We start from the raw sequence: 26942 nt of genomic DNA on the forward strand, positions 1-26942 counted from the left end.
CTGACCGGCATTCAAAAGGAACTCAAATGTGATGTTAATGTCCTGTAAGTAGACTTAGAAATAAAACTAGTGTTGACTAATCATTACATTTGGCTCTTATTTTGAAGAGGAAGTTAGTGCACAGGAAGTCCGTTTCAGTTGTAAACAAGCTACTATGACTACTATTTCCCAAAGTTACGTGCTTTATCAATGACCAGGTACAATAAAAACTATTCCGATCACATTTGTATCTTAAAGAGAACGCATGCAAAGGAAATGTGCTGTGCTGGTAAGCCATTGATTGAAGTGGAATTCGATTGTTATGTTATGTTGAACCCACTCTTTCAGGATGCTGAGCTGCTACGAACAGACGCTGCGACATGTTACAGCAGCGCAGCCCAAGCTCCACAAGACCAGAGCCCTGTGCTGGAGGTGACACAAGACCAGAGGCCTGTGCTGGAGGTGACACAAGACCAGAGGCCTGTGGTGGAGGTGACCGAAGACCAGAGCCCTGTGGTGAAGGTGACCGAAGACCAGAGCCCTGTGGTGAAGGTGACCGAAGACCAGAGCCCTGTCTTGGAGGTGACAGAGGACCAGAGCCCTGTGGTGAAGGTGACCGAAGACCAGAGCCCTCTGGTGAAGGTGACCGAAGACCAGAGCCCTGTGGTGGAGGTGACGGAAGAGCAGAACCCTGTCCTGGAGGTGACGGAAGAACGGAGCCCTAAGGTGGAGGTGACAGAAGACCAGAGCCCTGTCCTGGAGGTGACAGAAGAACAGAGCCCTGTGGTGGAGGTGACACAAGACCAGAGCCCTGTGGTAGAGGTGACAGAAGAACAGAGCCCTGTGCTGGAGATAACAGAGGACCAGGCCACTTCTCAGGAGACTCCAGAAGCACAGGCTGTGGTCCAGGACCCCCCAGAAGAGCAGGCTCCAGCTCTAGAACCACAGACCTTGGAGCAAGCGACTGAACCAGAGTCTGTAGAACCACAGACCTTGGAGCCAGAGTCTGAACCAGAGTCTTCCACGCCTCAAGCAGAGCAGTCCGCTGAGGCCCAGAGCGTGGCCGCCATCGGCAGCGCTCCCATAGACCTGTCGACGAAAAAGACCTCGGAACCTGAACCCTCCGTCGTAGTGTCGGAACCTGAACCCTCCTCGGACACCACCACCGCTGAGGGTAATGTTAGAACCTCATTTTACATTGTTCACTTTACTGAACCTTTACAGTCACGTCATATTATGGTACGTAGATTATGTAAATCTTCACAGAACCTTTCCATTCACGTCATATTATGGATAGTACGTATATGTAGATCTTTTCCCCCCAGTATGTCGCAGAGGAAAACCTGAGAACAGTGGTTTCTATTATAGGACAGACTTAAAAAAAAAAACCTGTATACCTTTTTGTTTAACCACTTGAACCCCAGCATCCTTATTCTGAGGGAAACGTTCAACAAACTAACTTAAAATGTAGTTAAAGGAAGGGAGCATATTTTGTGTTGTTTAATCACTGCTGTGCACTTAAAGGGATAGTTCAGATTTTTTGAACTTAAGTTGTATGAAATACTTGCCATTAATATAGTGGTTGCAACTGTATTAATTGATTGCCCGATTCCTGTGGTGGGAGTTCTGCTCTGGTTTTGGTGAAATATCAAGTAGTTCCGGTCATTTTGTGGGTGGCACTGGGGGCCATGCAGTAAAAGTAAATTAATCCACAAAACTAACGTCATTTGTATTGTTGACCTATTTCTAAAATATTAGTGCAACTTCCGTTCTTTTTTTACCCCTCTATCACACAGAACTATGTTTTTTGTGTCCATATCACTACGCCCAAAAACTAGTTCCATGTGATAGAGGGGTCAAAGTTGAACGAAAGTTGCGCTAATATTTTAGAAATAGGTCAACAATACAAATTACGTTCGTTTTGTGGATTCATTTACTTTTACTGCGTGGCCCCATTGACCCCCACAAAATGACCGGAACTACTTAATATTGACCAAAACCAGAGCAGAACTCCCACCATGGGACTCGGGCAATCAATGAATACAGTTGCAACCACTATATTAATGGCAAGTATTTCATACAACTTCTGAACTATCCCTTTAACCTCCCCTCTCTCTCTCTCTCTCTCTCTTTCTCTCTCTGTAGACTTCGGTTTCAACTCATTCGGGAGCTTCTCTTTCGCTGACCTGGCCCAAAACACCGGAGAAGAGTTTGCGTTCGGAAAGCAAGGTTTGCAACCATTTCCTCTTGAAAGAAAACAAACAATAATGCATCATTGATTCTGATAGGTTGATGGAGGTGAGATCCCCTGAGGGGATGATTCTGATAGGTTGATGGAGGTGAGATCCCCTGAGGGGATGATTCTGATAGGTTGATGGAGATGGGATGACCTGACTCATCTGAGCAGAGGTGAAATGTAGACGAACCTGGAAGACACAAGACACATTTAGCAACCCATGATGCGCACGCGCACACACACACACACACACACACGCACGCAAACCACAAAACTAAGTGGACAAAATCTGAAACGGTGATTCGGTGGTTCTCAAACTTTTTAATGTCAAGGGTGCCCTGTAACTCCTGAGAGTTTACACATGGAACCAAATGGACCTGTAAATATGGGTCCATTTGGTTCCATGTGTTACACTCTCAGTCACAGACCTGTAAGGGTCCATTTGGTTCCATGTGTTACACTCTCAGAGTCACAGACCTGTAAGGGTCCATTTGGTTCCATGTGTTACACTCTCAGAGTCACAGACCTGTAAGGTTCCATGTGTTACACTCTCAGAGTCACAGACCTGTAAGGGTCCATTTGGTTCCGTGTGTTACACTCTCAGAGTCACAGACCTGTAAGGGTCCATTTGGTTCCGTGTGTTACACTCAGAGTCACAGACCTGTAAGGGTCCATTTGGTTCCGTGTGTTACACTCTCAGAGTCACAGACCTGTAAGGGTCCATTTGGTTCCGTGTGTTACACTCTCAGAGTCACAGACCTGTAAGGGTCCATTTGGTTCTGTGTGTTACACTCTCAGAGTCACAGACCTGTAAGGGTCCATTTGGTTCCGTGTGTTACACTCTCAGAGTCACAGACCTGTAAGGGTCCATTTGGTTCCATGTGTTACACTCAGAGTCACAGACCTGTAAGGGTCCATTTGGTTCCGTGTGTTACACTCTCAGAGTCACAGACCTGTAAGGGTCCATTTGGTTCCGTGTGTTACACTCTCAGAGTCACAGACCTGTAAGGGTCCATTTGGTTCCATGTGTTACACTCAGAGTCACAGACCTGTAAGGGTCCATTTGGTTCCATGTGTTACACTCTCAGAGTCACAGACCTGTAAGGGTCCATTTGGTTCCATGTGTTACACTCTCAGAGTCACAGACCTGTAAGGGTCCATTTGGTTCCATGTGTTACACTCAGAGTCACAGACCTGTAAGGGTCCATTTGGTTCCGTGTGTTACACTCTCAGAGTCACAGACCTGTAAGGGTCCATTTGGTTCCATGTGTTACACTCTCAGAGTCACAGACCTGTAAGGGTCCATTTGGTTCCATGTGTTACACTCAGAGTCACAGACCTGTAAGGGTCCATTTGGTTCCGTGTGTTACACTCTCAGAGTCACAGACCTGTAAGGGTCCATTTGGTTCCATGTGTTACACTCTCAGAGTCACAGACCTGTAAGGGTCCATTTGGTTCCATGTGTTACACTCTGAGTCACAGACCTGTAAGGGTCCATTTGGTTCCGTGTGTTACACTCTCAGAGTCACAGACCTGTAAGGGTCCATTTGGTTCCATGTGTTACACTCGGAGTCACAGACCTGTAAGGGTCCATTTGGTTCCATGTGTTACACTCTCAGAGTCACAGACCTGTAAGGGTCCATTTGGTTCCATGTGTTACACTCAGAGTCACAGACCTGTAAGGGTCCATTTGGTTCCGTGTGTGTTACACTCTCAGAGTCACAGACCTGTAAGGGTCCATTTGGTTCCATGTGTTACACTCTCAGAGTCACAGACCTGTAAGGGTCCATTTGGTTCCATGTGTTACACTCTCAGAGTCACAGACCTGTAAGGGTCCATTTGGTTCCATGTGTTACACTCTGAGTCACAGACCTGTAAGGGTCCATTTGGTTCCGTGTGTTACACTCTCAGAGTCACAGACCTGTAAGGGTCCATTTGGTTCCATGTGTTACACTCTGAGTCACAGACCTGTAAGGGTCCATTTGGTTCCGTGTGTTACACTCTCAGAGTCACAGACCTGTAAGGGTCCATTTGGTTCCATGTGTTACACTCAGAGTCACAGACCTGTAAGGGTCCATTTGGTTCCGTGTGTTACACTCTCAGAGTCACAGACCTGTAAGGGTCCATTTGGTTCCATGTGTTACACTCTCAGAGTCACAGACCTGTAAGGGTCCATTTGGTTCCATGTGTTACACTCTCAGAGTCACAGACCTGTAAGGGTCCATTTGGTTCCATGTGTTACACTCTCAGAGTCACAGACCTGTAAGGGTCCATTTGGTTCCGTGTGTTACACTCTCAGAGTCACAGACCTGTAAGGGTCCATTTGGTTCCATGTGTTACACTCTCAGAGTCACAGACCTGTAAGGGTCCATTTGGTTCCATGTGTTACACTCAGAGTCACAGACCTGTAAAGGTCCATTTGGTTCCGTGTGTTACACTCAGAGTCACAGACCTGTAAGGGTCCATTTGGTTCCGTGTGTTACACTCAGAGTCACAGACCTGTAAGGGTCCATTTGGTTCCATGTGTTACACTCTCAGAGTCACAGACCTGTAAGGGTCCATTTGGTTCCATGTGTTACACTCTCAGAGTCACAGACCTGTAAGGGTCCATTTGGTTCCATGTGTTACACTCAGAGTCACAGACCTGTAAGGGTCCATTTGGTTCCGTGTGTTACACTCTCAGAGTCACAGACCTGTAAGGGTCCATTTGGTTCCATGTGTTACACTCTCAGAGTCACAGACCTGTAAGGGTCCATTTGGTTCCATGTGTTACACTCTCAGAGTCACAGACCTGTAAGGGTCCATTTGGTTCCATGTGTTACACTCTGAGTCACAGACCTGTAAGGGTCCATTTGGTTCCGTGTGTTACACTCTCAGAGTCACAGACCTGTAAGGGTCCATTTGGTTCCATGTGTTACACTCAGAGTCACAGACCTGTAAGGGTCCATTTGGTTCCGTGTGTGTTACACTCTCAGAGTCACAGACCTGTAAGGGTCCATTTGGTTACATGTGTTACACTCTCAGAGTCACAGACCTGTAAGGGTCCATTTGGTTCCGTGTGTTACACTCTCAGAGTCACAGACCTGTAAGGGTCCATTTGGTTCCGTGTGTTACACTCAGAGTCACAGACCTGTAAGGGTCCATTTGGTTCCGTGTGTTACACTCTCAGAGTCACAGACCTGTAAGGGTCCATTTGGTTCCATGTGTTACACTCTCAGAGTCACAGACCTGTAAGGGTCCATTTGGTTCCATGTGTTACACTCTCAGAGTCACAGACCTGTAAGGGTCCATTTGGTTCCATGTGTTACACTCTCAGAGTCACAGACCTGTAAGGGTCCATTTGGTTCCATGTGTTACACTCTGAGTCACAGACCTGTAAGGGTCCATTTGGTTCCATGTGTTACACTCAGAGTCACAGACCTGTAAGGGTCCATTTGGTTCCGTGTGTGTTACACTCTCAGAGTCACAGACCTGTAAGGGTCCATTTGGTTACATGTGTTACACTCTCAGAGTCACAGACCTGTAAGGGTCCATTTGGTTCCGTGTGTTACACTCTCAGAGTCACAGACCTGTAAGGGTCCATTTGGTTCCGTGTGTTACACTCAGAGTCACAGACCTGTAAGGGTCCATTTGGTTCCGTGTGTTACACTCTCAGAGTCACAGACCTGTAAGGGTCCATTTGGTTCCATGTGTTACACTCTCAGAGTCACAGACCTGTAAGGGTCCATTTGGTTCCATGTGTTATACTCAGAGTCACAGACCTGTAAGGGTCCATTTGGTTCCGTGTGTTACACTCAGAGTCACAGACCTGTAAGGGTCCATTTGGTTCCGTGTGTTACACTCTCAGAGTCACAGACCTGTAAGGGTCCATTTGGTTCCATGTGTTACACTCTCAGAGTCACAGACCTGTAAGGGTCCATTTGGTTCCATGTGTTACACTCTCAGAGTCACAGACCTGTAAGGGTCCATTTGGTTCCATGTGTTACACTCTCAGAGTCACAGACCTGTAAGGGTCCATTTGGTTCCATGTGTTACACTCTCAGAGTCACAGACCTGTAAGGGTCCATTTGGTTCCATGTGTTACACTCTGAGTCACAGACCTGTAAGGGTCCATTTGGTTCCATTCATACTGTTCCATACCTCTGTTGTTGGGCATCACTTCACAGTGGCTGCAGCACCCTAGCGGGTAATTATTATTTACCCCTCTAGACTCGTCCTTCTCGTGGTCGAACGCCGGGGCGGCGGTCTTCGGGGCGAAAGCGCCACCGGCGCCCAAAAACGATGGAGAGGAGGAGGGGATCGGCGAAGAGGACGCCCAGAACAACGACATCCACTTTGAGCCCATTGTGTCTCTGCCTGAGGTAACACACACACACGCGCGCGCACACACACACCCCTACTGAAATACACACACACACACACCCCTACTGAAATACACACACACACACACCCCTCATCATCATCATTTTTCGACCGCGGTCGAGATCGTGGATTTCACAATATTACACCAGACTTCCCGGTCCTTCATTGCCATCCCCAGTTCCTGCTTACTGAAGCATGTGTCCCTAGTAGTGATGACATCAGGGAACGACAGTTTTCTACCTCTGGTCTCCTTTGAGGCAGGACTCCAGAGAAGGGAAGATATAACCTCATTGTCAGCTCTGTAGCAGTGGCCGGAAAACTGTGTTCACACACCCCTACTGAAATACACACACGCGCACACACACACACACACACCCCTACTGAAATACACACACACACACACACACACACACCTGGGGGATCTCCCTCAGTGTGACAGGGAGCTCATTCCAGTATTGACAACCTTTGATGGAAAGAACATTTTTGACTGAAGGTATAGAGACTTTCTGCCATAGAGCTCACAGTCGCCCTCTCTCTCTCTCTCTCTCTCTCTCTCTCTCTCTCTCTCTCTCTCTCTCTCTCTCTCTCTCAGGTGGAGACCAAGTCTGGCGAGGAGGAGGAGGAGATCCTGTTCAAGGAACGGACCAAGTTGTACCGCTGGGACCGGGACCTGGGCCAGTGGAAGGAGCGTGGCGTGGGCGACATCAAGATCCTCTTCCACCCCGTCAAACACTTCTACCGTGTCCTGATGAGGCGTGAGCAGGTGCTGAGGGTGTGTGCCAACCACACCATCTCCCAGGCCATGGACCTCAAACCCATGAACTCCTCCACCAGCGCTCTGGTCTGGACCGCCACAGACTACACAGGTTGGATTCTTTTGGTTTTGTTGAGAACAAAATAATAATTGTAATTGGCAAAAGTATAATATTACTGTCTTTGTTGTTACTGTCAGTGGACCAACACCATAGCAGATAACATGGCCTAAATCATCACTGTGTTTTATCAAGTCCAGAGTCTCAACACAACCGTCTATTATGATATTTTACAGCAATGTGTGCTTCCGTATGCTCACAAGCTTTATGTTGATGCTGATCTTCCTTTTCCAGCAGCATTTGGCACCTGCCCACAGAGCCAAAACTGGTGTACTGACCATGGTATTACTGTGCTTAACTGACCAGCCAACTGGCCTGACCTGAACCCCACAGAGAATCTAGGTTGTATTGTCAAGAGGAAGGTGTCAGACATGAGACTCAACAATACAAATTAATTCACGGCTGTTATCAAAGCAAACCTGGGCTTCCATAACACCTCAACAGTGCCACAGGCTGATCACCTCCATGCCACGCCCCATTGATGAAATAATTTGTTCAAAAGTAGCCCAAACCAAGTATTGACTGCATACATTGATATACTTTTCAGATGGTCGACATTTCTGGATTAAAAAAAATCTTTCCTTTAGTGCTCCTGTGAAATATGAATGTAATATTTTGAGATAGGATTTTTTTTATTTTCATTAGCTGAACCAAGAAAGGTTTTAAATATTTCACTTTATGCGCGTGAATCTAGAATATATGAAAGTTTGACTTTACGGAAGAAAATTAACTTTTGCACAATATTCGAATTGTTTTAGAAGTGTGTGTGTGTGTGTGGGTGTGGGTGTGTGTGGGTGGGTGGAGGGGGGTGGGTGGAGGGGGGTTCTTTATCTCTGGGACTCCCATGTTAAGTGAACTCTCGGCTCGTATCTCTCTCCCTCTCCAGACGGCGAGGGAACCGTAGAACAGCTGGCGGCCAAGTTCAAGACCCCCGAGATAGCCGAGTCCTTCCGGAAGACCTTCTGCGAGTGCCAGCAGCGCATGGGCCAGGACACGTCTGACCCCTCCTACACGCACATGTCCCGCGCCTCGCAGCACTCCAGGCAGACCAACCCCCTGGTGTTCCTGACCGTGGCCGCGGACGGAGAGCGTCTGGGCACCGTCACCGTGGAGCTGTTCTCCCACGTCGTCCCCAAGACGGCAGAGAACTTCCGGGTGCTGTGCACCGGCGAGAAGGGCTTCGGGTTCCGGGACTCCGTGTTCCACCGGGTCATACCGGACTTCATGTGTCAGGTGAGAGGAGCAAGACAGAGAGAGCACGGTCGGTGGCCGTCTGTCGACTCATTGTCTGAGACGGCTAGACCTAGCTGTCAATCAGTTTGAGTGACGGCTAGACCTAGCTGTCAATCAGTTTGAGTGACAGCTAGACCTAGCTGGGTCATCAGTTTGAGTGACAGCTGGACATAGCTGGGTCATCATATGTTTGACCAACACATCACAATATTTGGAATCTGATTTATGGTCCTGAATATGTATGTCACATTTAGGCCAGGACTAGTGCTTTGCTAAATGGAGAAAACAACATTGAGGTCACATTACAAGAAATGCTTAAAACTTAAACGAAAAGCCAAAAATAAAAAAAAGAAATGATGCTGCTGCTGCTTTATAAATATTTGAAGTTTTTCAGAAAACTTAGGTCAGGTTTTAGAAGGCGTTTTTAGACTCGACCTCAGTCCAAAATGGGTTAAATTACACAAACTAAATCTGTCAAAATCAACACAGCTAATTAAAAAAAAGGATTCAATCAATCCTAACATCCCTGTCCCTCTCCTCCTCCTCTCCACAGGGGGGCGACATCACCAACCGCGACGGCACGGGGGGCAAGTCAATCTTCGGCGGCGGCGGAGCCTTCGAGGACGAGAACTTTGACGTGCGCCACACCTCTGCCGGCCTGCTGTCCATGGCCAACAGGGGGCGCAACACCAACAGCTCCCAGTTCTACATCACGCTGACCAAGGCGGAGCACCTGGACTTCAAGCACGTGGTGTTCGGCTGGGTGCGCGAGGGCATGGACGTGGTGAGGCAGATGGGTGCGCTGGGCACCAAGAGCGGCAAGCCCAGCAAGACCATCCTGATCACAGACTGTGGACAGCTCTGAGACGCCTCCAAGCTTCACGACCATCCTGATCACACTGAGGACAGCTCTGAGACGCCTCCAAGCTTCACCACCATCCTGATCACACTGAGGACAGCTCTGAGACGCCTCCAAGCAAGTCCCCCGGCCCCCGCCCTCCTTTTCTTTTTTTTAAAAACACCTCACCTCGCTCTAAAGCATTGGTTCTCAAACTGGGGTCCTTGAGGGGGTTCCAGGGGGTCCCCCAGACCAGGCCCGGCGTCACGGGGGGCCAGAGGGGGCCTGGCACCCTCAGTTGCAAATTCTGCCCCCTCAGTTTAAGTTTTATGCACATATTTTCTTACTATATAAAGGTTATGTGTGCCCCCTCAGTCATTTCATCCTGGAGCCGAGCCTGTCCCAGACAAATGATCTATAGTTGGGAACCAAATGGACCCTTACGTATTGCTTTAACTCTGAGAGTGTAACAAATTTGTTAAACTCTCAGAGTTAAGGTTGCTGCACACTGGACGCGTTTTCGGATTTTTTTAGCTGCGTTTTTCCGTCGGGTTTTCAGAAAAACACGTCCAGTGTGCAGACCACCTTCATGGTGGTCCAATGCGGGAGTTCTCAAAGTGAGCCTAAGGGCCAGGCCAGCGCGCTCGCACGGTCTGAGCTGCACTCTGGATGTTCTGTAATGTTGGACCTGTACCAAGCACTCCTTGGATAGGATAGTTAATGATCGAATTCTCCTTTAATAACAAACAATGATGGGGGGGGTTACCTCAAATAACTGTTGGGGAAAAAATACAATAAATAAAGACATTCCCTGTGCAGTAGATGCCCCCCCCACCCCACCCCCCTCCCAAAAAACATGTGAATCAGGGGAAATAGGGCACCATAGGGTGTTGTATATTTGGTCCCCCTGTTGCGTTTTAAGACCAATGTTCTGATGCCGTAAATAAAGTTTGTTTATAAATAATTGCTGCTACTTGTCATTTTATAGATTTGTTCTTTTTTCTCTAAACTGTAACTATCATTAACCACTTCCAACATGGTGTAACCTGGTGGGTAAGGAATTGTTTTGTAATATTATACAATGTACTACAGTATGACTGCACACCTTTTGCTTCTTATGCATTTACCCCAACGTTCCCTCTGAATGCAGGCTGGCCATTTATTTATTATCAATGGAAATGTAAGGTTTGTGTAGGACGAAAATCTACACTAATGGCTGAATATAGGAGGGGCTAGCGCCCTATAAATCTATACTAATGAATGAATGAATTTTATTTGTATAGCACCTTTCCAAACATATAGTTACGAAGTGCTTTACAGACAGGTTATAAAATGGCTGAATATAGGAGGGGCTAGCGCCCTATAAATCTACACTAATGTCTGAATATAGGAGATGCTAGTGCCCTATAAATCTACACTAATGTCTGAATATAGGAGGTGCTAGTGTCCTATAAATCTACACGGCCGAATATAGGAGGGGCTAGCGCCCTATACATCTATACTAATGTCTGAATATAGGAGGTGCTAGCGCCCTATAAATCTACACTAATGTCTGAATATAGGAGATGCTAGCGCCCTATAAATCTACACTAATGTCTGAATATAGGAGGTGCTAGCGCTCTATAAATCTACACTAATGTCTGAATATAGGAGGTGCTAGCGCCCTATACATTTACACTAATGTCTGAATATAGGAGGTGCTAGCACCCTATAATTCTACACTAATGTCTGAATATAGGAGGTGCTAGTGCCCTATAAATCTACACTAATGTCTGAATATAGGAGGGGCTAGCGCCCTATAAATCTACACTTAATGGCTGAATATAGGAGGGGCTAGCGCCCTATAAATCTACACTAATGTCTGAATATAGGAGGTGCTAGTGCCCTATAAATCTACACTTAATGTCTGAATATAGGAGGGGCTAGCGCCCTATAAATCTACACTTAATGTCTGAATATAGGAGGGGCTAGCGCCCTATAAATCTACACTTAATGGCTGAATATAGGAGGGGCTAGCGCCCTATAAATCTACACTAATGGATGAATATAGGAGGGGCTAGCGCCTTATAAATCTACACTAATGGCTGAATGTAGGAGGTGCTAGTGCACTATGAATCTACACTTAATGGCTGAATATAGGAGGGGCTAGCGCCCTTCAAAAGAGGATACGTAGTTTGTGTTTAAGAGAATGATGATGAATTATTTCAACAGAACATATTGGTATTATTATACTATTGAAGTGAAACAAAATTAATCAGTGTTGGGCTATGTTTTATTACTAGTTACTGTAAAAAAGTAATGTTACTTTAATAAGTTACTTTAGTTAGGCGGAAATCATGCCCAAATATGGAGTCATATTGTCATAGAAAAACATCATAGTTTACTGACAGATCACAGATTGGTCACATGAAGTCTGTTAGCCACATGAGGCCACGTCCTTATTGGACGCCATCTTATGTATTTGTTGCCGTTAGTCATGGCTGCCAGTTCCCACCTTATTTTGTGTGTGAGTTCTGATTGGTCAAGACGGTACTAACATCTAGTTTGCATAACGTCTTCCGACTAGGACTTAAGTCTAACATGTCCAGGTCATCAGTGAATCCTTCAAAGAGGATGACACAATCTCCCACAATGCAACAGCATGTCCAAGATGAATGTAATCTTCCAGGATAAGGTCTCTGGATTGAATTTCCACAGCTGATTGAGGTCAGTGCTATTACTGGTTATGCCGCCAAATATGTACAGCTCTCCATTTGTAGGTAAAGGCCGAATGACCCCAGCGGCAGCGTCTTTCTGGAAGAGGCTGCAGAAGGTGTGTCCAGCCAGACTAGGTTGGTCTCTGTGTCAAACACTCTGATATCACAGAGTGTGACTTCCTGACCGATCTGATCAAACCCTGTTGTCCCAAAATGAGTCGACCCAGTTTCCTCCAAATGAGTAGACTTGGTCTCCCACGGCAACAGCAGCATGCCGTGTGTTGGCTTTGGCACACTGTTCAGATGTAGCTTTGGCACACTGTTCAGATGTAGCTTTGGCACACTGTTCAGATGTAGCTTTGGCACACTGTTCAGATGTAGCTTCCAGCCGAGCATTTCTCACAAACGGCTCCTCCGATAAGCGATGAACGAGAATTCCCTCCTTAAATGCTTCTCCGTAAAGGAATGGCAGCGGTGGCCGAACGGATTGCGGAGCGGTCTTGATACCGGAAGGTTGCCAGTTCGAATCAGCGGTCCGACACGTTAAAATTACCACCGCTGAAGTGCCCTTGAACAAGGCATTGAACCACTACGATGAAATGTTCTATGAGCAGGGCCTGGCTGGAAACAAGTTCTTGAGCTTAGCCCAGATACCCTGGGTAAATATAGTTATCATTTAATTTAATTTCATTTCATTTCAATGGCATCGCGACACAAACACCACAAACATTGAAGTCCCTAATATGGCAAATTGTTCAGAATGAAACCAAACAGCTGACATCTAGGGTTCCACTGATCACGTCACTGGCCTCACTATATACATACATATATATAATATAGAGCGAATTATTCTAAACTACGTCCGTCTCTCGACGTGGTAACGCCCCTGCCTGCCTCTGATTGGCGTACCGACTGCCCGTCTTACCAGACTTTCCTCCGAGGACACTGACACGAGGTTGCTCCGTGGTGCGAAATAATGAATCAAATAATGCAAGTTACGGTACAATACAAGTTACAGTACAATACAAGGGACACCTTGACACGCTCCAGAATGCAGCCTTAATTGTAACTTGTAACTTTTATTTTTATAGAAGAGGGCAAACTAATATTGTTTATGCCGTTTGCTTTGCGTCAATAATTGATTGAACGCGTACGCCGTAATCATTATGATTTGATTTGGGTGTGTTCTAAATAAAGTGTTTGTTTTGTGTTGATTATCATGTATTAATCTAATGATAGTAAACTAATACTAAAAAAAAGGATACAGATGAAGGGAAAAGAAACCTTTTGATTGATGATTTTTATTGATTGATTTTTATTTAACTTTTTTCAAAAAAGTGTACAGAAAGTGTTAGAATTATGCTTTTATGTGGCCACACCCACCAGTTCATTAAGTATACCTGGTTTTCACCTTAGCACCACCCACCTGAGCTGAAGCCACGCCCACAGTTTGATAATAAGGGGAGGGGCTGATTTTAGTGTGTCACTAAAGCGGTGTATTTCGATTGGGCCTTTTTACGCTCACCTTCATTGCCATCCCCAGTTCCTGCTTACTGATGCATGTGTCCCTAGCGATGACATCAGGGAACAATAGTTCTCTACCTCTGGTCTGTGGACTGTGTTCTTCTGGATCGGACTAGTGAAGAAACACGGGAAAGGTTGCCGTATATGAGAGGAGGCGTCTCAGAGCTGTCCTCAGTGTGATCAGGATGGTGGTGAAGCTTGGAGGCGTCTCAGAGCTGTCCACAGTCTGTGATCAGGATGGTCTTGCTGGGCTTGCCGCTCTTGGTGCCCAGCGCGCCCATCTGCCACACCACGTCCATGCCCTCGCGCACCCAGCCGAACACCACGTGTTTGGAGTCCAGGTGCTCCGCCTTGGTCAGCGTGATGTAGAACTGGGAGCTGTTGGTGTTGCGCCCCCTGTTGGCCATGGACAGCAGGCGGCAAGACGTGTGGCGCACGTCAAAGTTCTCGTCTTCAAATGTGCCGCCGTAGACGGACTTCCCCCCCGTGCCGTCATGGTTGGTGATGTCGCCCCCCTGGCACATGAAGTCCGGTACGACCCTGTGGAACACGGAGTCCCGGAATCCGAAGCCCTTCTCGCCGGTGCAGAGCGCCCGGAAGTTCTCTGCCGTCTTGGGGACGACGTGGGAGAACAGCTCGACGGTGACGGTGCCAAGACACTCTCCGTCCGCGGCCACGGTCAGGAACACCAGGGGATTGGTCTGCCTGGAGTGCTGCGAGGCATGGGACATGTGCGTGTAGGACGGGTCAGACGTGTCCTGGCCCATTTGCTGCTGGCACTCGCAGAAGGTCTTCCGGAAGGACTCGGCCACCTCGGGGGTCTTGAACTTGGCCGCCGGCTGTTGTACTCGGCCCTCGCCCTCTGCGTAGTCTAAGGCGGTCATGGGTTTGAGCTCCATGGTCTGGGAGATGGTGTGGTTGGCACACAACATCTCAGGGATGTTCAGAACATGGGGGTATTCAGGGGTATTTAGAACGTGTGTACTTTGGGGATGTGTGTATTGAAAACGTCGACGGCGCCCTGCCGAAAGAGGCCTGAAGGCGGACCAAACGGGCCCCAGAGGAGACAAACAAACAGCAGATAGCGACGTTTTTTCCTTTATTTGCCAATGGGTTGCCAGATTGGGCTCAAAGTGGATGTCAACGTTATTGGGCACCTCCTCTTCATCGCCCCCATCTTCTTCTACGCCGTTCTTTAGTGGTGCTGAAATGTGAGCAGTGGAGTCGGGTTCACAGTTCAGGTTCAGGTCTATGGAAGCGCTGCTGACAGGGGCCACACTCAGGGGGGCGTCTATGAACTGCCCTTGGGGTGTGCAGGACTCTGAATCAGTCTCCTGCTCCAAGCCCTGTGGGGACATGGTCTCTTGGCTTGCCTCCTGGCCAAGGGTCTCTGGTTGTGGAACCTCCTGACCCAGCAGCGCCTGTGGTTCTGGGACATCATGAACTAGGGCCTGTTGTGTTGGGGTTTCCTGGCCCACAGCATGTGGTTCTGGAACCTCCTCAACCAGGGTTAGTTGTTCTGGAGTCTCCTGGCCCACAGCATGTGGTTCTGGAACCTCCTCAACCAGGGTTAGTTGTTCTGGAGTCTCCTGGCCCACAGCATGTGGTTTTGCGCCATTCTGGAGTAGGGTCTGTGGTTCTAGAGCATCCTGATCCAACTTCTGTGATTCTGCAACCTCCTGGGCCAGGTTCTGTGGTTCTGGAGTCTCCTGGTCCATGGTATGTGGTTCTGGAGTCTCCTGGTCCAAGGTCTGTGGTTCTGGAGTCTGCTGGCCCACAGCATGTGGTCCTGTGCCATTCTGGACTAGGGTCTGTTGTTCTATAACATCCTGACCCAAGTCCAGTGGTTCTGGAGTCTCCAGGTCCAGGGTCTGTGGTTCTGGAGTCTCCTGGCCCAGGGTCTGTGGTTCTGGAATCTCCTGGCCCAAGGTCTGTGGTTCTGGAGTCTCCTGGACTGTGGCCTCAAGGCCCAGGGTCTCTGGTTCTGGAGTCTCCTGGACTGTGGCCTCAAGGCCCAGGGTCTCTGGTTCTGGAGTCTCCTGGACTGTGGCCTCCAGGCCCAGGGTCTCTGGTTCTGGAGTCTCCTGGACTGTGGCCTCCAGGCCCAGGGTCTCTGGTTCTGGAGTCTCCTGGACTGTGGCATCCAGGCCCAGGGTCTTTGGTTCTGGAGTCTCCTGGTCCAGGGACTGTGGTTCTGGAGTCTCCTGGACTGTGGCCTCAAGGCCCAGGGTCTCTGGTTCTGGAGTCTCCTGGACTGTGGCCTCAAGGCCCAGGGTCTCTGGTTCTGGAGTATCCTTGACTGTGGCCTCCAGGCCCAGGGTCTCTGGTTCTAGAGTCTCCTGGACTGTGGCCTCCAGGCCCAGGGTCTCTGGTTCTGGAGTCTCCTGGTCCAGGGTCTCTGGTTCTGGAGTCTCCTGGACTGTGGCCTCCAGGCCCAGGGACTGTGGTGCTTCCTGGCCCAGGGTCTCTGGTTCTGGATCCTCCTGGCCCATGCTCTTCTGGCACTCACAGAAGGTCTTCCTGAAGGACTCGGCCAGCTTGGGAGTCTTGAACTTAGCCGCCAGCTGTTCTACTTGGCCCTCGCCCTCTGCGTAGTCTAAGGCGGTCCAGAGCAAAGCGCTGGCAAAGGAGTTCATGGGTGTGAGCTCCATGGCCTGGGAGATGGTGTGGTTGGCACACACCCTCAGCACCTGCTCACGCCTCATCAGGACGCGGTAGAAGTGTTTGACGGGGTGGAAGAGGATCTTGATGTCGCCCACGCCACGCTCCTTCCACTGGCCCAGGTCCCGGTCCCAGCGGTACAACTTGGTCCGTTCCTTGAACAGGATCTCCTCGTCCTCCTCGCCAGACTTGGTCTCCACCTTTTGCAGTGACACAATAGGCTCAAAGTGGATGTCCACATTATTGGATGCTTCCTCTTTGTCGCTGCCCTCTTTCTCTCCAACATTCTGTGGTGCTGGTGGTGATGAAGCTCCAAAGACCAGAACCGGACCGTTTGTCCACGAGATGGAAGAGTCTTGCTTTCCAAATGCAAACATGCCACCATTGTTTTTGGCCAGGTCAGCGAATGAGAGGCTTCCAACTGTGTTGAAGTCACAGGTGTGTGTTTGAGTGGGAGTAGTAGTAGTAGTGTAAGTGGTGGAGTCGGGTTCAGAGGTCTGGTTGGTTGACAGGTCTATGGGAGCACTGCTGATAGGGGTCACACTCTGGGCCTCTTCGGACTGCTCTTGGGGTGTGGAAGACTCTGATTCAGTCTCCTGCTCCGAGTCCTGTGGTTCCACAATCTCTTGACGTGAGTTTTGCTTTTCTGAGGCCTGTCGTTCTGTGACATCCTGAACTAGGGCCTGTGGTGCTGTGGCTTCCTGACACAGATCTTGTGGTTGTGGAACCTCCTCACCCAGGGTCTGTGGATCTGGAGTCTCCTGGCCCAGGGCTAGTGGATCTGGAGTCTCCTGGGCCAGGGTCTGTGGTTCTGGAGTCTCCTGGCCCAGGGTCTGTGGTTCTGGAGTCTCCTCGCCCAGGGACTGTGGTTCTGGAGTCTCCTGGTCCAGGGTCTTTGGTTCTGGAGTCTCCTGGCCCAGGGTCTGTGGTTCTGGAGTCTCCTTACCCAGGGTCTGTGGTTCTGGAGTCTCCAGGCCCAGGGACTGTGGTACTGGAGTCTCCAGGCCCAGGGTCTGTGGTTCTGGAGTCTCCTGGTCCCGGGTCTGTGCTTCTGGGACCTCCTTGCCCATGGCTAGTGGTTCTGGGACCTCCTGGAGTAGGGTCTGTGGTTCTATAAAATGCTGACCCAAGTCCTGTGGTTCTGCAAACTCCTCGCCCAGGGTATGTGGTTGTGGAGTCTCCTGGCCCAGGGACTGTGGTGCTTCCTGGTCCAGGGTCTGTGGTTCTGGAGTCTCCTGGCCCACAGCATGTGGTTCTGTGCTATTCTGGAGTAGCGTGTGTGGTTCTAGAACATCCTGACCAAAATTCTGTGGCTCTGCAACTTCCTGGCCCATGGTCTGTGGTTCTGGAGTCTCCTGGTCCAGGGTCTGTGGTTCTGGAGTCTGCTGGCCCATGGTCTGTGGTTCTGGAGTCTCCTGGCCCAGGGTCTGTGGTTCTGGAGTCTCCTGGCCCATGGTCTGTGGTTCTGGAGTCTCCTGGCCCAGGGACTGTGGTTCTGGAGTCTCCTGGCCCAGGGTCTGTGGTTCTGGGCCCTCCTGGAGGAGGGTCTGTGGTTCTAGAACATCCTGACCCAAGTCCAGTGGTTCTGTAACCTCCTCGCCCATGGTTTGTCGTTCTGGAGTCTCCTGGACTGGGGCCTCCACGCCCAGGGTCTCTGGTTCTGCCTCCACCTTTTGCAGTGACACAATAGGCTCAAAGTGGATGTCCAGATAATTGGATGCTTCCTCTTTGTCGCTGCCCTCTTCCTCTCCGTCATTCTCTGGTGCTGGTGGTGATGAAGCTCCGAAGACCATATCCGGGGCGTTCGTGGAAGAGTCTTGCTTTCCAAATGCAAAGCCAAAAATGTTTTTGGCCAGGATAGTGAACCTGGCCAAATGTTGGCTTCCAAATGTATTCAAGCCAAAGGTTTGAGTGGGAGCAGCAGTAGTAGTGTAAGATGTGGAGTCGGGTTCAGAGGTCTTGTTTGTTGACAGGTCTATGGGAGCGCTGCTGATAGGGGTCACACTCTGGGCCTCTTCGGACTGCTCCTGGGGTGTGGAAGACTCTGATTCAGTCTCCTGCTCCAAGTCCTGTGGTTGTCTTGAGGACTGCTCCTCTGGAGCCTCCTGACCCAGATCCTGAGATTGTGGAACCTCCTCATCTGGGGTATGTCCTTCTGGAGTCTCGTGGCCCAGTGTCTGTGGTTGTAGGGCCTCCTGGCAGAGCTCCTGGCCGGCTAGTGGTTCTGGGCCCTCCTGGAGAAGAGTCTGTGGTTCTGGAGTCTCCAGGTCCTGTGGTTCTCGATTCTCCTGATCAGGAGCCTGTGGTGCTGGGGCTTCCTGGGCCATGATGGCCTGTGGTGCTGGAGTCTCCTGGCTCAGGTCATGTGGTTCTGGAGTCTCCTGAGGAGGGTCCTGGTCTTCTGTGAGATCAGGAGAGAGCTTTCCATTCATGGTCTCCACTGCTGACTCATAGTTCTCATCATCTGTGTCGGAGTCACTGGTGTACCCTGGTTCATTCCCAGCAGTGGCTTCCCTTACATACACCACGTCCACATCTCTGTCTGACTCATTAACTCGATCTGCCTGAGGGAGCTCATCTTCTGGGACAGGAGCTCCACTGTCGTTGGCTTTAGAGCAGGACAAAGACACTGAGGTCTCAGGGGGTGATCCAATGTTCTTCTGGGGGGTATCTGTGCCATAGACAAACTTGGGAGGGGACACCATCACTTTGTGGCAGCTGGACGGACCGTGTGACGTAGCCACTGATGTCCTGCTGTCAGGGGATGGAGACGTGGAGGATCCAGTGTTTTCAGGAGAGGACACGCTGGAAGACACTGGGGTGACTCCCAGGGGGACGTCCAACAGTCTGGAAGACACTGGGGTCACTCCCAGGGGGATGTCCAACAGTCTGGAAGACACTGGGGTGACTCCCAGAGGGACGTCCAACAGTCTGGAAGACACTGGGGTGACTCCCAGGGGGACGTCCAACAGTCTCTGGCACTCCTCAAACCTTTGCTTAAACCCCATAGCCAGTTCTGGGGTTTGGAATCTTGCAGCTAGTTGTTCCAGTTTGGAGTGTCCATCTGAGAAGTCGTTGGCCAGCCACATCCACGCCTTCTTGGAGCCCGCCAGGGGTTTCAGGCTCATGGTGGTGGTGACCAGGTGGTTGGCGCAAACATTGAGGACCTGCTCTCTTCTCATCAGCACCCTCAGTTTGCCGCTGGTCGTATTCTTCATTAATTGGAGGTTCCCCACCCCTCTCTCCTTCCACTGGCTGGTGGCAGAGTCAAATCTGAACAATTTGACGTGCTGGGAGTAGAGGACATGTTCGTCCTCCTCCCCGGTCCCCAGATCTACTGTGTCATGAATGTCATCATCCTCCTCAGTCTTTAACAGCCACTCACCAGCATGAGGAAATCCTTTCTGTGCAAGTTCTCCTGCTGTAGTCTTAGACAAGTCTGCCAAACTGGAGGTGTTAGGCTGAACAGTGGATAGCTGTAGATCTAGATCGGTTTCTTCCACAGACAGTGTGGAGATAGAAATATCAGTCTCCCTTTCTTTTTCTCTGCGCTGATCGGATATGTTCTTAAGACACATGGAAGCAGACCCTGATGTAGGTGCTGGAACTGCAAGTGTTGAATCCTCCGTTGCAGAGGTATCCTTTCCAGTGTCCTGAGTGCCAAACTTGAAGCCACCTGATGAACTGGGCATTGAGATGAACCCTGAAGCCGCAGATGGTTGAACCTCACACGTTGCTGCCTGAGCAGTAAGGCCTATGGCTCCACATGTCGTTAATGGGCATTTAGTGGGTTCTGGTTCTTTCTTCTGATGCTCTTCATTCTTTTCTGGTAACATGGGCACAATTTTCTGTGCTTCCGCAAACTTTGTTTTTAAAAGCGCTGCCTCGTCATGGATGGCCAGCTGCTCCGTGTCATCGTTACCTGACTTTAATGAAGAATTAGCGTTGAATATAAACGGTTGCTCCACTTTGCTCAACAGGCCTTCATTAGCTGAGCTCTCTTCAGTGTCAGCAAAAGAGAACCCGCTGGGTGTTTTAGTGTCAAAGATGCCAGGTTGGTTGGAGGGCTGCTCGGGGGTCAGAGGCTTCCACTCAGGTGAATCCGTTTTGGTTGGAAAATGTGACGTCAGCAGGCCCCCGCTGTGTCTGCCCCGAGGGGCTGTGAAGTTTAAGTCTCCATCGTTGTACTTGAAGTTGGAGTTGAATTCGAATGCAGCTGGAGGTGTGGCTGGCAACTTCAACCGCAAAAGGCCGCCAGAGACTTGGTCCCGAGGAGGGTGGATGCTGAGTTGCTCTACTGGGCTGGACTGAGCTGGTTGGCCCGTTATCACCTCCTCTTCCTCATCCAGACGGTCCCCCAGCTGCTGTTTGACCTCATCTAGAAGGTCCACCACCGTTTCCATCGATACGGGCAGATTTTCTATGTCCTTTAAGGCTGAGATGTGAATGTCTCTGGAGGGGAAATGTTCGAACAGTGGGTACAACGGTTTAGGGATGCTGCGTCCGTGTTTGATCTTGTTTAGGAGAGGGAGGACAGCCCTCCAGTAGTGGTCGCTGCGACTGACATACTCTTTCTGCTCATGGTCCGAGTTCACTGCCGTGGCCGCGTGGCTGAGATGCCGTGCCCAGTGGATGACCAGCGCAGGCTGCAGGCCGTGCTTCTCTCCGGCTCTCAGCGTGCTCAGACCACGCTGTACGATCATCCGGAGCTTGGCCGACATGCCGGGCGGAGCTCGTTTGTGGATGAGGCTGTAAGCCGCGTCCCACCACTCGCCACACTGGATGGATGGATGCATGGATTTTATTGGATGGATTTTATTATTATTACACTCGGTGGAGAGGAGGCGGAGCAGTGGGAGGGGCATGCAACGAGGTTCGTGGAGCCGCTGATGGCCTCCGGCGTTGAGCCGAGGCTTCTCCTGGAGCGCGCTCTGACTGCAGAACGCCACGCCACACACAAACACCTCCAGGTCCAGCAGACAGATGGACTCTGGTGCGTTGGTGTCCAGCTTGGACGTCTCCAGGGACAGCCGGGGGAACAGCTGCTTCAGCCAGTCTCGTAGGGAGGCTCTCTGACTCTGGACGGCCCACTGGAGAGCCAGCCAGCTCAGGTGCTGCAGGTCTCCTCCGTGGAGCATAATGGAACCATCGTCCAACTTTGCCAGGTGGGAGGGCTTTGGACATTGGCTTTTGAGAGAGCAGATGTCATCGTTGGCGATGAAGGAGGTCCCGGTAGGCACGTGGGGTCCAAACAGAAGCTCCAAGAGAGTCAACTGACTTCTATTGTTCCCAAATCTCTCCACCACCTCCTTGACCAGCATGTGTATGTCCGTGGTTAGGTTGAACAGCATGTGGCCCGCCTGGCTCTGTCTGTCGTTGGCCAGGAGCTCCAGCAGCTGAGAAGATGTCCGGTCTCCTCTGCTGACCTTCGGCCTGGGTCTGGGTGCCTGGTAGGCCAGCAGGTAGCACAGAGCGGCCAGGTCCACCACCGCCCTCCACTGCTGCTCCTTCTCCTGAGCCATCTTCAGCAGCAAGGTGGCGCTGTGCAGGTACAGGTGGCCCTTCATCTCCACAAAGGCGTCGGACAGCTCGTCCGCCTGGCTGGCCGCGGTGCTGCTCAGGGCCTGCATGGCCTGGTCAAAGCTCCTGAGGGCGTCCAGGCTGGCCTCCAGTCCTCTCCCCGACAGCGTGAGTCTCAGCTGGGTGCAGTGAGCCAACAGCAGGTCCCTGTGGAGCCGGCGGGACAGCTTGTCGTCACCGGACACGCTGGGCCGGTCCAGGTATTCCCTCAGGGTGCTCAGCACCACGGTGCTCCAGTCCAGGCTGTGACGCAGGAGGCCTCTCCTCTCCACCGCCACACAGTGCTTGACGGCCTCGTCCAGACGTCCGTCCTGGCGGTAGAGCGTCACCAGCTTGGCGTTGACGTGCGGGTCCGAGGGTCGGGCGGCCAGCTCAGCCTGCAGCAGGTCAAACAGGTGGTTCCATCCCTGCTGGCCCTGAGCGGACAGCAGCTTCTCCTTCAGGGTGAAGACGGACGGGTGTCCGGGCAGCAGCTTGGCCGCCTTCTCCACCCAGTACTCCGCCCTGCTGTCACGCTGCTCCTCGTCGCTGCACAGCAACTCCGCCACCTTCAGGACCAGGTCCTTCTGGGCCGGGTTCAAGTCCACCGAGCGTGTGTAACATCCCACCGCCTTGTCGATTTTCCGTTCCTTCTCAAACAGCTGGCCGAGGAACTTGTGCGCTTTGGGATCCCTGGCCCAGACCTCCAGATATTCTGATACATGTCTTTTGGCGAGTTCGTACTCCTGTGCTTCCGCGTACAATTTAGCAAATAGGAATCCTTTAGTGTTTCTCTCTTTGAGTGAAGGAGACGAACTTTGTGCCGAGGAGATGTAGCGGTCCACCTCGGGTTTACTCAACGGCATGACTCGACAAAAAAAATTACCTCTCCTATTCCTCATTAAATATAAATAAACAAAAGAAACCGCCGGCTCGCAATGCCGATTTGTGCTGCACGGCATGCTCATGTACATATTTGGGCATAATCTGCCCACCCGCCACTCCATTGCGGCATGTCCGTATTTGGGCATAATCTTATAGCACACACAAAGTATTGGAGTGTGACGGACTTGTGGCTTGCATTGGGCATTAGTCTACTTTCCAGCCCATAGAGCCCCATTGTGAACCCGGATATGTTGAGTACACCAAGAAATGTTGAATATTGGTCCCCAGCATTTAGAAACTGCCGGATGCTAACTTGCATATGTTGAGTAATTTTCATAATTGGCATAATGACCATACCATTAACACCTATAGGGCAAAATATTCAAAATTTCATCATGCTTTATGTAGCATGTGACGTGTCAAACTAGGGGGTTTTCATGATGCTGAATCCATTCCAAGCATTAGTTTAGCAAAAAAACACTCATTGGGCTAAAAACTGCCATTTTGCCGTCATCACAAATGTTATGATGTCAGCACAATTGGGCAAGTGGGCATTGCCGTTACCAGTCCCGGTGCCCCTTTGCCACACAGGCCCAGGAACTGCTTCACACAACACCAGCTGATACCTCCAAGGCTTCCTGGGTGAGATGGAGGAACCAGTGGAAGGCAGCCGAACATCCAGGCTTCATCACTACATCAAGGATCCCACAGATGTTCCTGGCCAGCCAGCACCTGCCCCGCATGGAGTGGACAACCCTCAATCGTCTGAGGACAGGTGTGGGACGTTTCAGTGCAGCAATGCAGAAGTGGGGTCTCGCAGACAGTGTCCACTGACCTAGAGTAGACAAAATGACACACTGGACTGACTGGCTTGCTTGCAACAGAGCTGAAGGTCTAAGGACATACAACAGAAGAAGACCATACAACCACACATATACCCCACCCTAAAAAGAATAGGCAAACTAGAAAAAGTGCCCCTCGGGGCACAGGTCTCCACCAGGGCAGGTAGGTTGTGGCCTCCTGGTGGCGCTATAATAGGCCAATGTGAAAAGGGTGCCATTTCTTCATACGCCTTTGATGGCAATTGGATGATTTGAGGCATTTTGTTCCAAAAATGTGTTTTGCAAAAATCAACCTGTTGGTGGCGCTATAACAGGCCAATGTGAAAAGGGTGGGATATATTCCTCAGCCTAGTAAGAAAATGTGTGAAAGATTTCACGTAAATTGCATGCTGCGTTCATGATTTGAGGCTTTTGTTCAAAACGGGGCAATCTTGCAAACTGTGAAAGCCAATTATAGCCAATTAGGATGGAATATGAAATATCGGACAGATCCGACTTGAGCACATGACCATAGAGATATTGTGTAACGATTTTTGGAGATTTTTGGACAGAATCTGGAGGAGTAATATCAAAAAATGTGTTTTAACAAATGTCGGCCTCCTGGTGGCGCTATAAAAGGCAGATGCGGAAAATGCAGGTCAAAGGTTTGTCTTTGGCCTCTAGGGAGTGTGCATGCAACGTTTCACGCAGATCGGTGCAGTTTTACGTAAAAAATGTGAAAAGCTGCCTCATGGTGGCGCTATAACAGGCCGTTCTGGAAAATTTGGGGCAGAGGTTCATCGTTGGCATCCAGGGAGTGTGTGTGCAAAGTTTGGCATCGACCGGGTTAACGGTGCCGGAGATTAGCTGTACACAGACGGACGGAAGGACGGACACACACACGGAGTGCAAAACATACTCTCTCCCCATGCCTTCGGCCTGGTGGAGACAATAAATGATAAGAATGTTAAATAAATAGTTGAAATTGCATAAGGAATAAACAGAAAAATAGAAAATAAGAATCAGGGTTTTTAGTTTAATCAACCATAACACACTTTGAACATCATCTTGTTATGTTTTATGCTGCTCTTAATCTTCTGAAATACATATTACATACCTTGTGTTCCTTTCATGTACTGTAGGTGTTCCCGGACAGATTGTCCAGTCCCACACATTCCTCCCTCCCCGTCATAATAGATAAGAATGTCCACCCAGACCTCAGCTGGTCCTCCTGGGGGGACAGAAGAGAAGAGGGTCCACCCATCTCCTCAGCTGGTCCTCCTGGGGGGACAGAAGAGAAGAGGGTCCACCCATCTCCTCAGCTGGTCCTCCTGGGGGGACAGAATAGAAGAGGGTCCACCCATCTCCTCAGCTGGCCCTCCTGGGGTGACAGAAGAGAAGAGGGTCCACCCATCTCCTCAGCTGGTCCTCCTGGGGGGACAGAAGAGAAGAGGGTCCACCCATCTCCTCAGCTGGTCCTCCTGGGGGGACAGAAGAGAAGAGGGTCCACCCATCTCCTCAGCTGGCCCTCCTGGGGTGACAGAAGAGAAGAGGGTCCACCCATCTCCTCAGCTGGCCCTCCTGGGGGGACAGAAGAGAAGAGGGTCCACCCATCTCCTCAGCTGGCCCTCCTGGGGGGACAGAAGAGAAGAGGGTCCACCCATCTCCTCAGCTGGCCCTCCTGGGGGGACAGAAGAGAAGACGGTCCACCCATCTCCTCAGCTGGTCCTCCTGGGGGTGACAGAATAGGGTCCACCCATCTCCTCTGCTGGTCCTCCTGGGGGTGACAGAAGAGGGTCCACCCATCTCCTCTGCTGGTCCTCCTGGGGGTGACAGAAGAGGGTCCACCCATCTCCTCAGCTGGTCCTCCTGGGGGACAGAAGAGAAGAGGGTCCACCCATCTCCTCAGCTGGCCCTCCTGGGGTGACAGAAGAGAAGAGGGTCCACCCATCTCCTCAGCTGGCCCTCCTGGGGTGACAGAAGCTGCCTGCCGGTTTCCTCATGATAAAGCTGATCCTGGTTCAGCATAAGCTTTTTCACACCAGCATGTTGGGTACCGCGGGCTGACTGTGGGATTTGTAGGCTGGGCAGTCAGACGATTGGTGGGGCAGTAACGAGAGAGAGAGAGAGAGAGAGAGAGAGAGAGAGAGAGAGAGAGAGAGAGAGAGAGAGAGAGAGAGAGAGAGAGAGAGAGAGAGAGAGAGAGAGAGAGAGAGAGAGAATGGACTACAGTAAATGACATCGGTACATAGAAATTCTGTTATATAAACTAATAATAACTTTAATTTGATGTGTGTTTGTTCTTTAAATTTATAAAATTCTTCATTTTTTCTTTTGGATGGGAATTCAACTGCTGCTAGCCGATACATTTGCACTATATATTGTATCCCACAGTTTTTTGCTATTTTATCTATTTTCTAATACTATTTATCTTTATCGTTGTATGTATATTGCATCGTTTTAAAACCTTAACTGTTTTTAGATCATTTTGGAGAGAAAAAATAGCTTTTATTTGAAATTTGTTTTAGCTCTTTATTTGTAAACCTATGTAATTTCACATGTATACCTTGTATTGTATTGTATTCTTTGTTTTTATGATCTTCTGATGTATTGTGATGTTTTTCTATGTGATTGTATTACTTGACGACACTGAAAATGAGTTTGATTACTCCGTGTAATTTTGAGAATAAATAAAACTTGAATGAATAAATGAATGAATGAATATATATTACAGTGTCGTGTGTGTTTTGTTGGTTTGTTTAAAATAAATACTTTGTATCGATACACTTACCTTGTGGTTCAAGGTTCTTTATTGTTACATCTTACATACCGGTACAGTCCGGTACTTGTGCACAGAGTAAAATTATTGTGTTTTCAACAGCAGTAGATGAAGAGCTCTATGTTCAACAGCAGTAGATAGGGAAGATGAAGAGCTCTATGTTCAACAGCAGTAGATAGGGAGGATGAAGAGCTCTATGTTCAACAGCAGTAGATAGGGAAGATGAAGAGCTCTATGGTCAACAGCAGTAGATAGGGAAGATGAAGAGCTCTATGGTCAACAGCAGTAGATAGGGGAGTTGAAGAGCTCTATGTGTTCAACAGCAGTAGATAGGGAAGATGAAGAGCTCTATGGTCAACAGCAGTAGATAGGGAAGATGAAGAGCTCTATGTTCAACAGCAGTATATAGGGAAGATGAAGAGCTCTATATGTTCAACAGCAGTAGATAGGGAAGATGAAGAGCTCTATGGTCAACAGCAGTATATAGGGAAGATGAA

At 49.8% G+C, this 26942-nt stretch overlaps 2 protein-coding genes across 2 annotated transcripts in view; one reads left to right on the forward strand and one right to left on the reverse strand.

Moving 5' to 3' along the window:
• The window catches only part of ranbp2 (RAN binding protein 2), a 50512-nt gene extending 40148 nt beyond the window's left edge, over positions 1-10364 (forward strand). Inside the window, 6 exon segments of the mRNA XM_079518097.1 lie at positions 328-1153; positions 2125-2208; positions 6425-6576; positions 7170-7443; positions 8336-8682; positions 9236-10364. Coding sequence (XP_079374223.1) covers positions 328-1153; positions 2125-2208; positions 6425-6576; positions 7170-7443; positions 8336-8682; positions 9236-9547 — 1995 coding nt within the window. The 3' untranslated portion in view covers positions 9548-10364.
• A 3547-nt stretch (positions 10365-13911) lies between these two features.
• On the reverse strand, positions 13912-22826 carry LOC306935553 (E3 SUMO-protein ligase RanBP2-like; the record flags this gene model as incomplete). The annotated part of the gene is made up of 2 exons (XM_079518653.1): positions 13912-14669; positions 16422-22826. The coding sequence occupies 2 exons, from the start codon at positions 22824-22826 to the stop codon at positions 13950-13952; spliced, it is 7125 nt and encodes a 2374-aa protein (XP_079374779.1). The 3' UTR covers positions 13912-13949.
• Positions 22827-26942: the final 4116 nt, after the last annotated feature.

This window comes from Electrona antarctica (genome assembly GCF_951216825.1).
Source record: "Electrona antarctica genome assembly, chromosome: 13".
NCBI classification, from domain to species: Eukaryota; Metazoa; Chordata; class Actinopteri; order Myctophiformes; family Myctophidae; genus Electrona; species Electrona antarctica.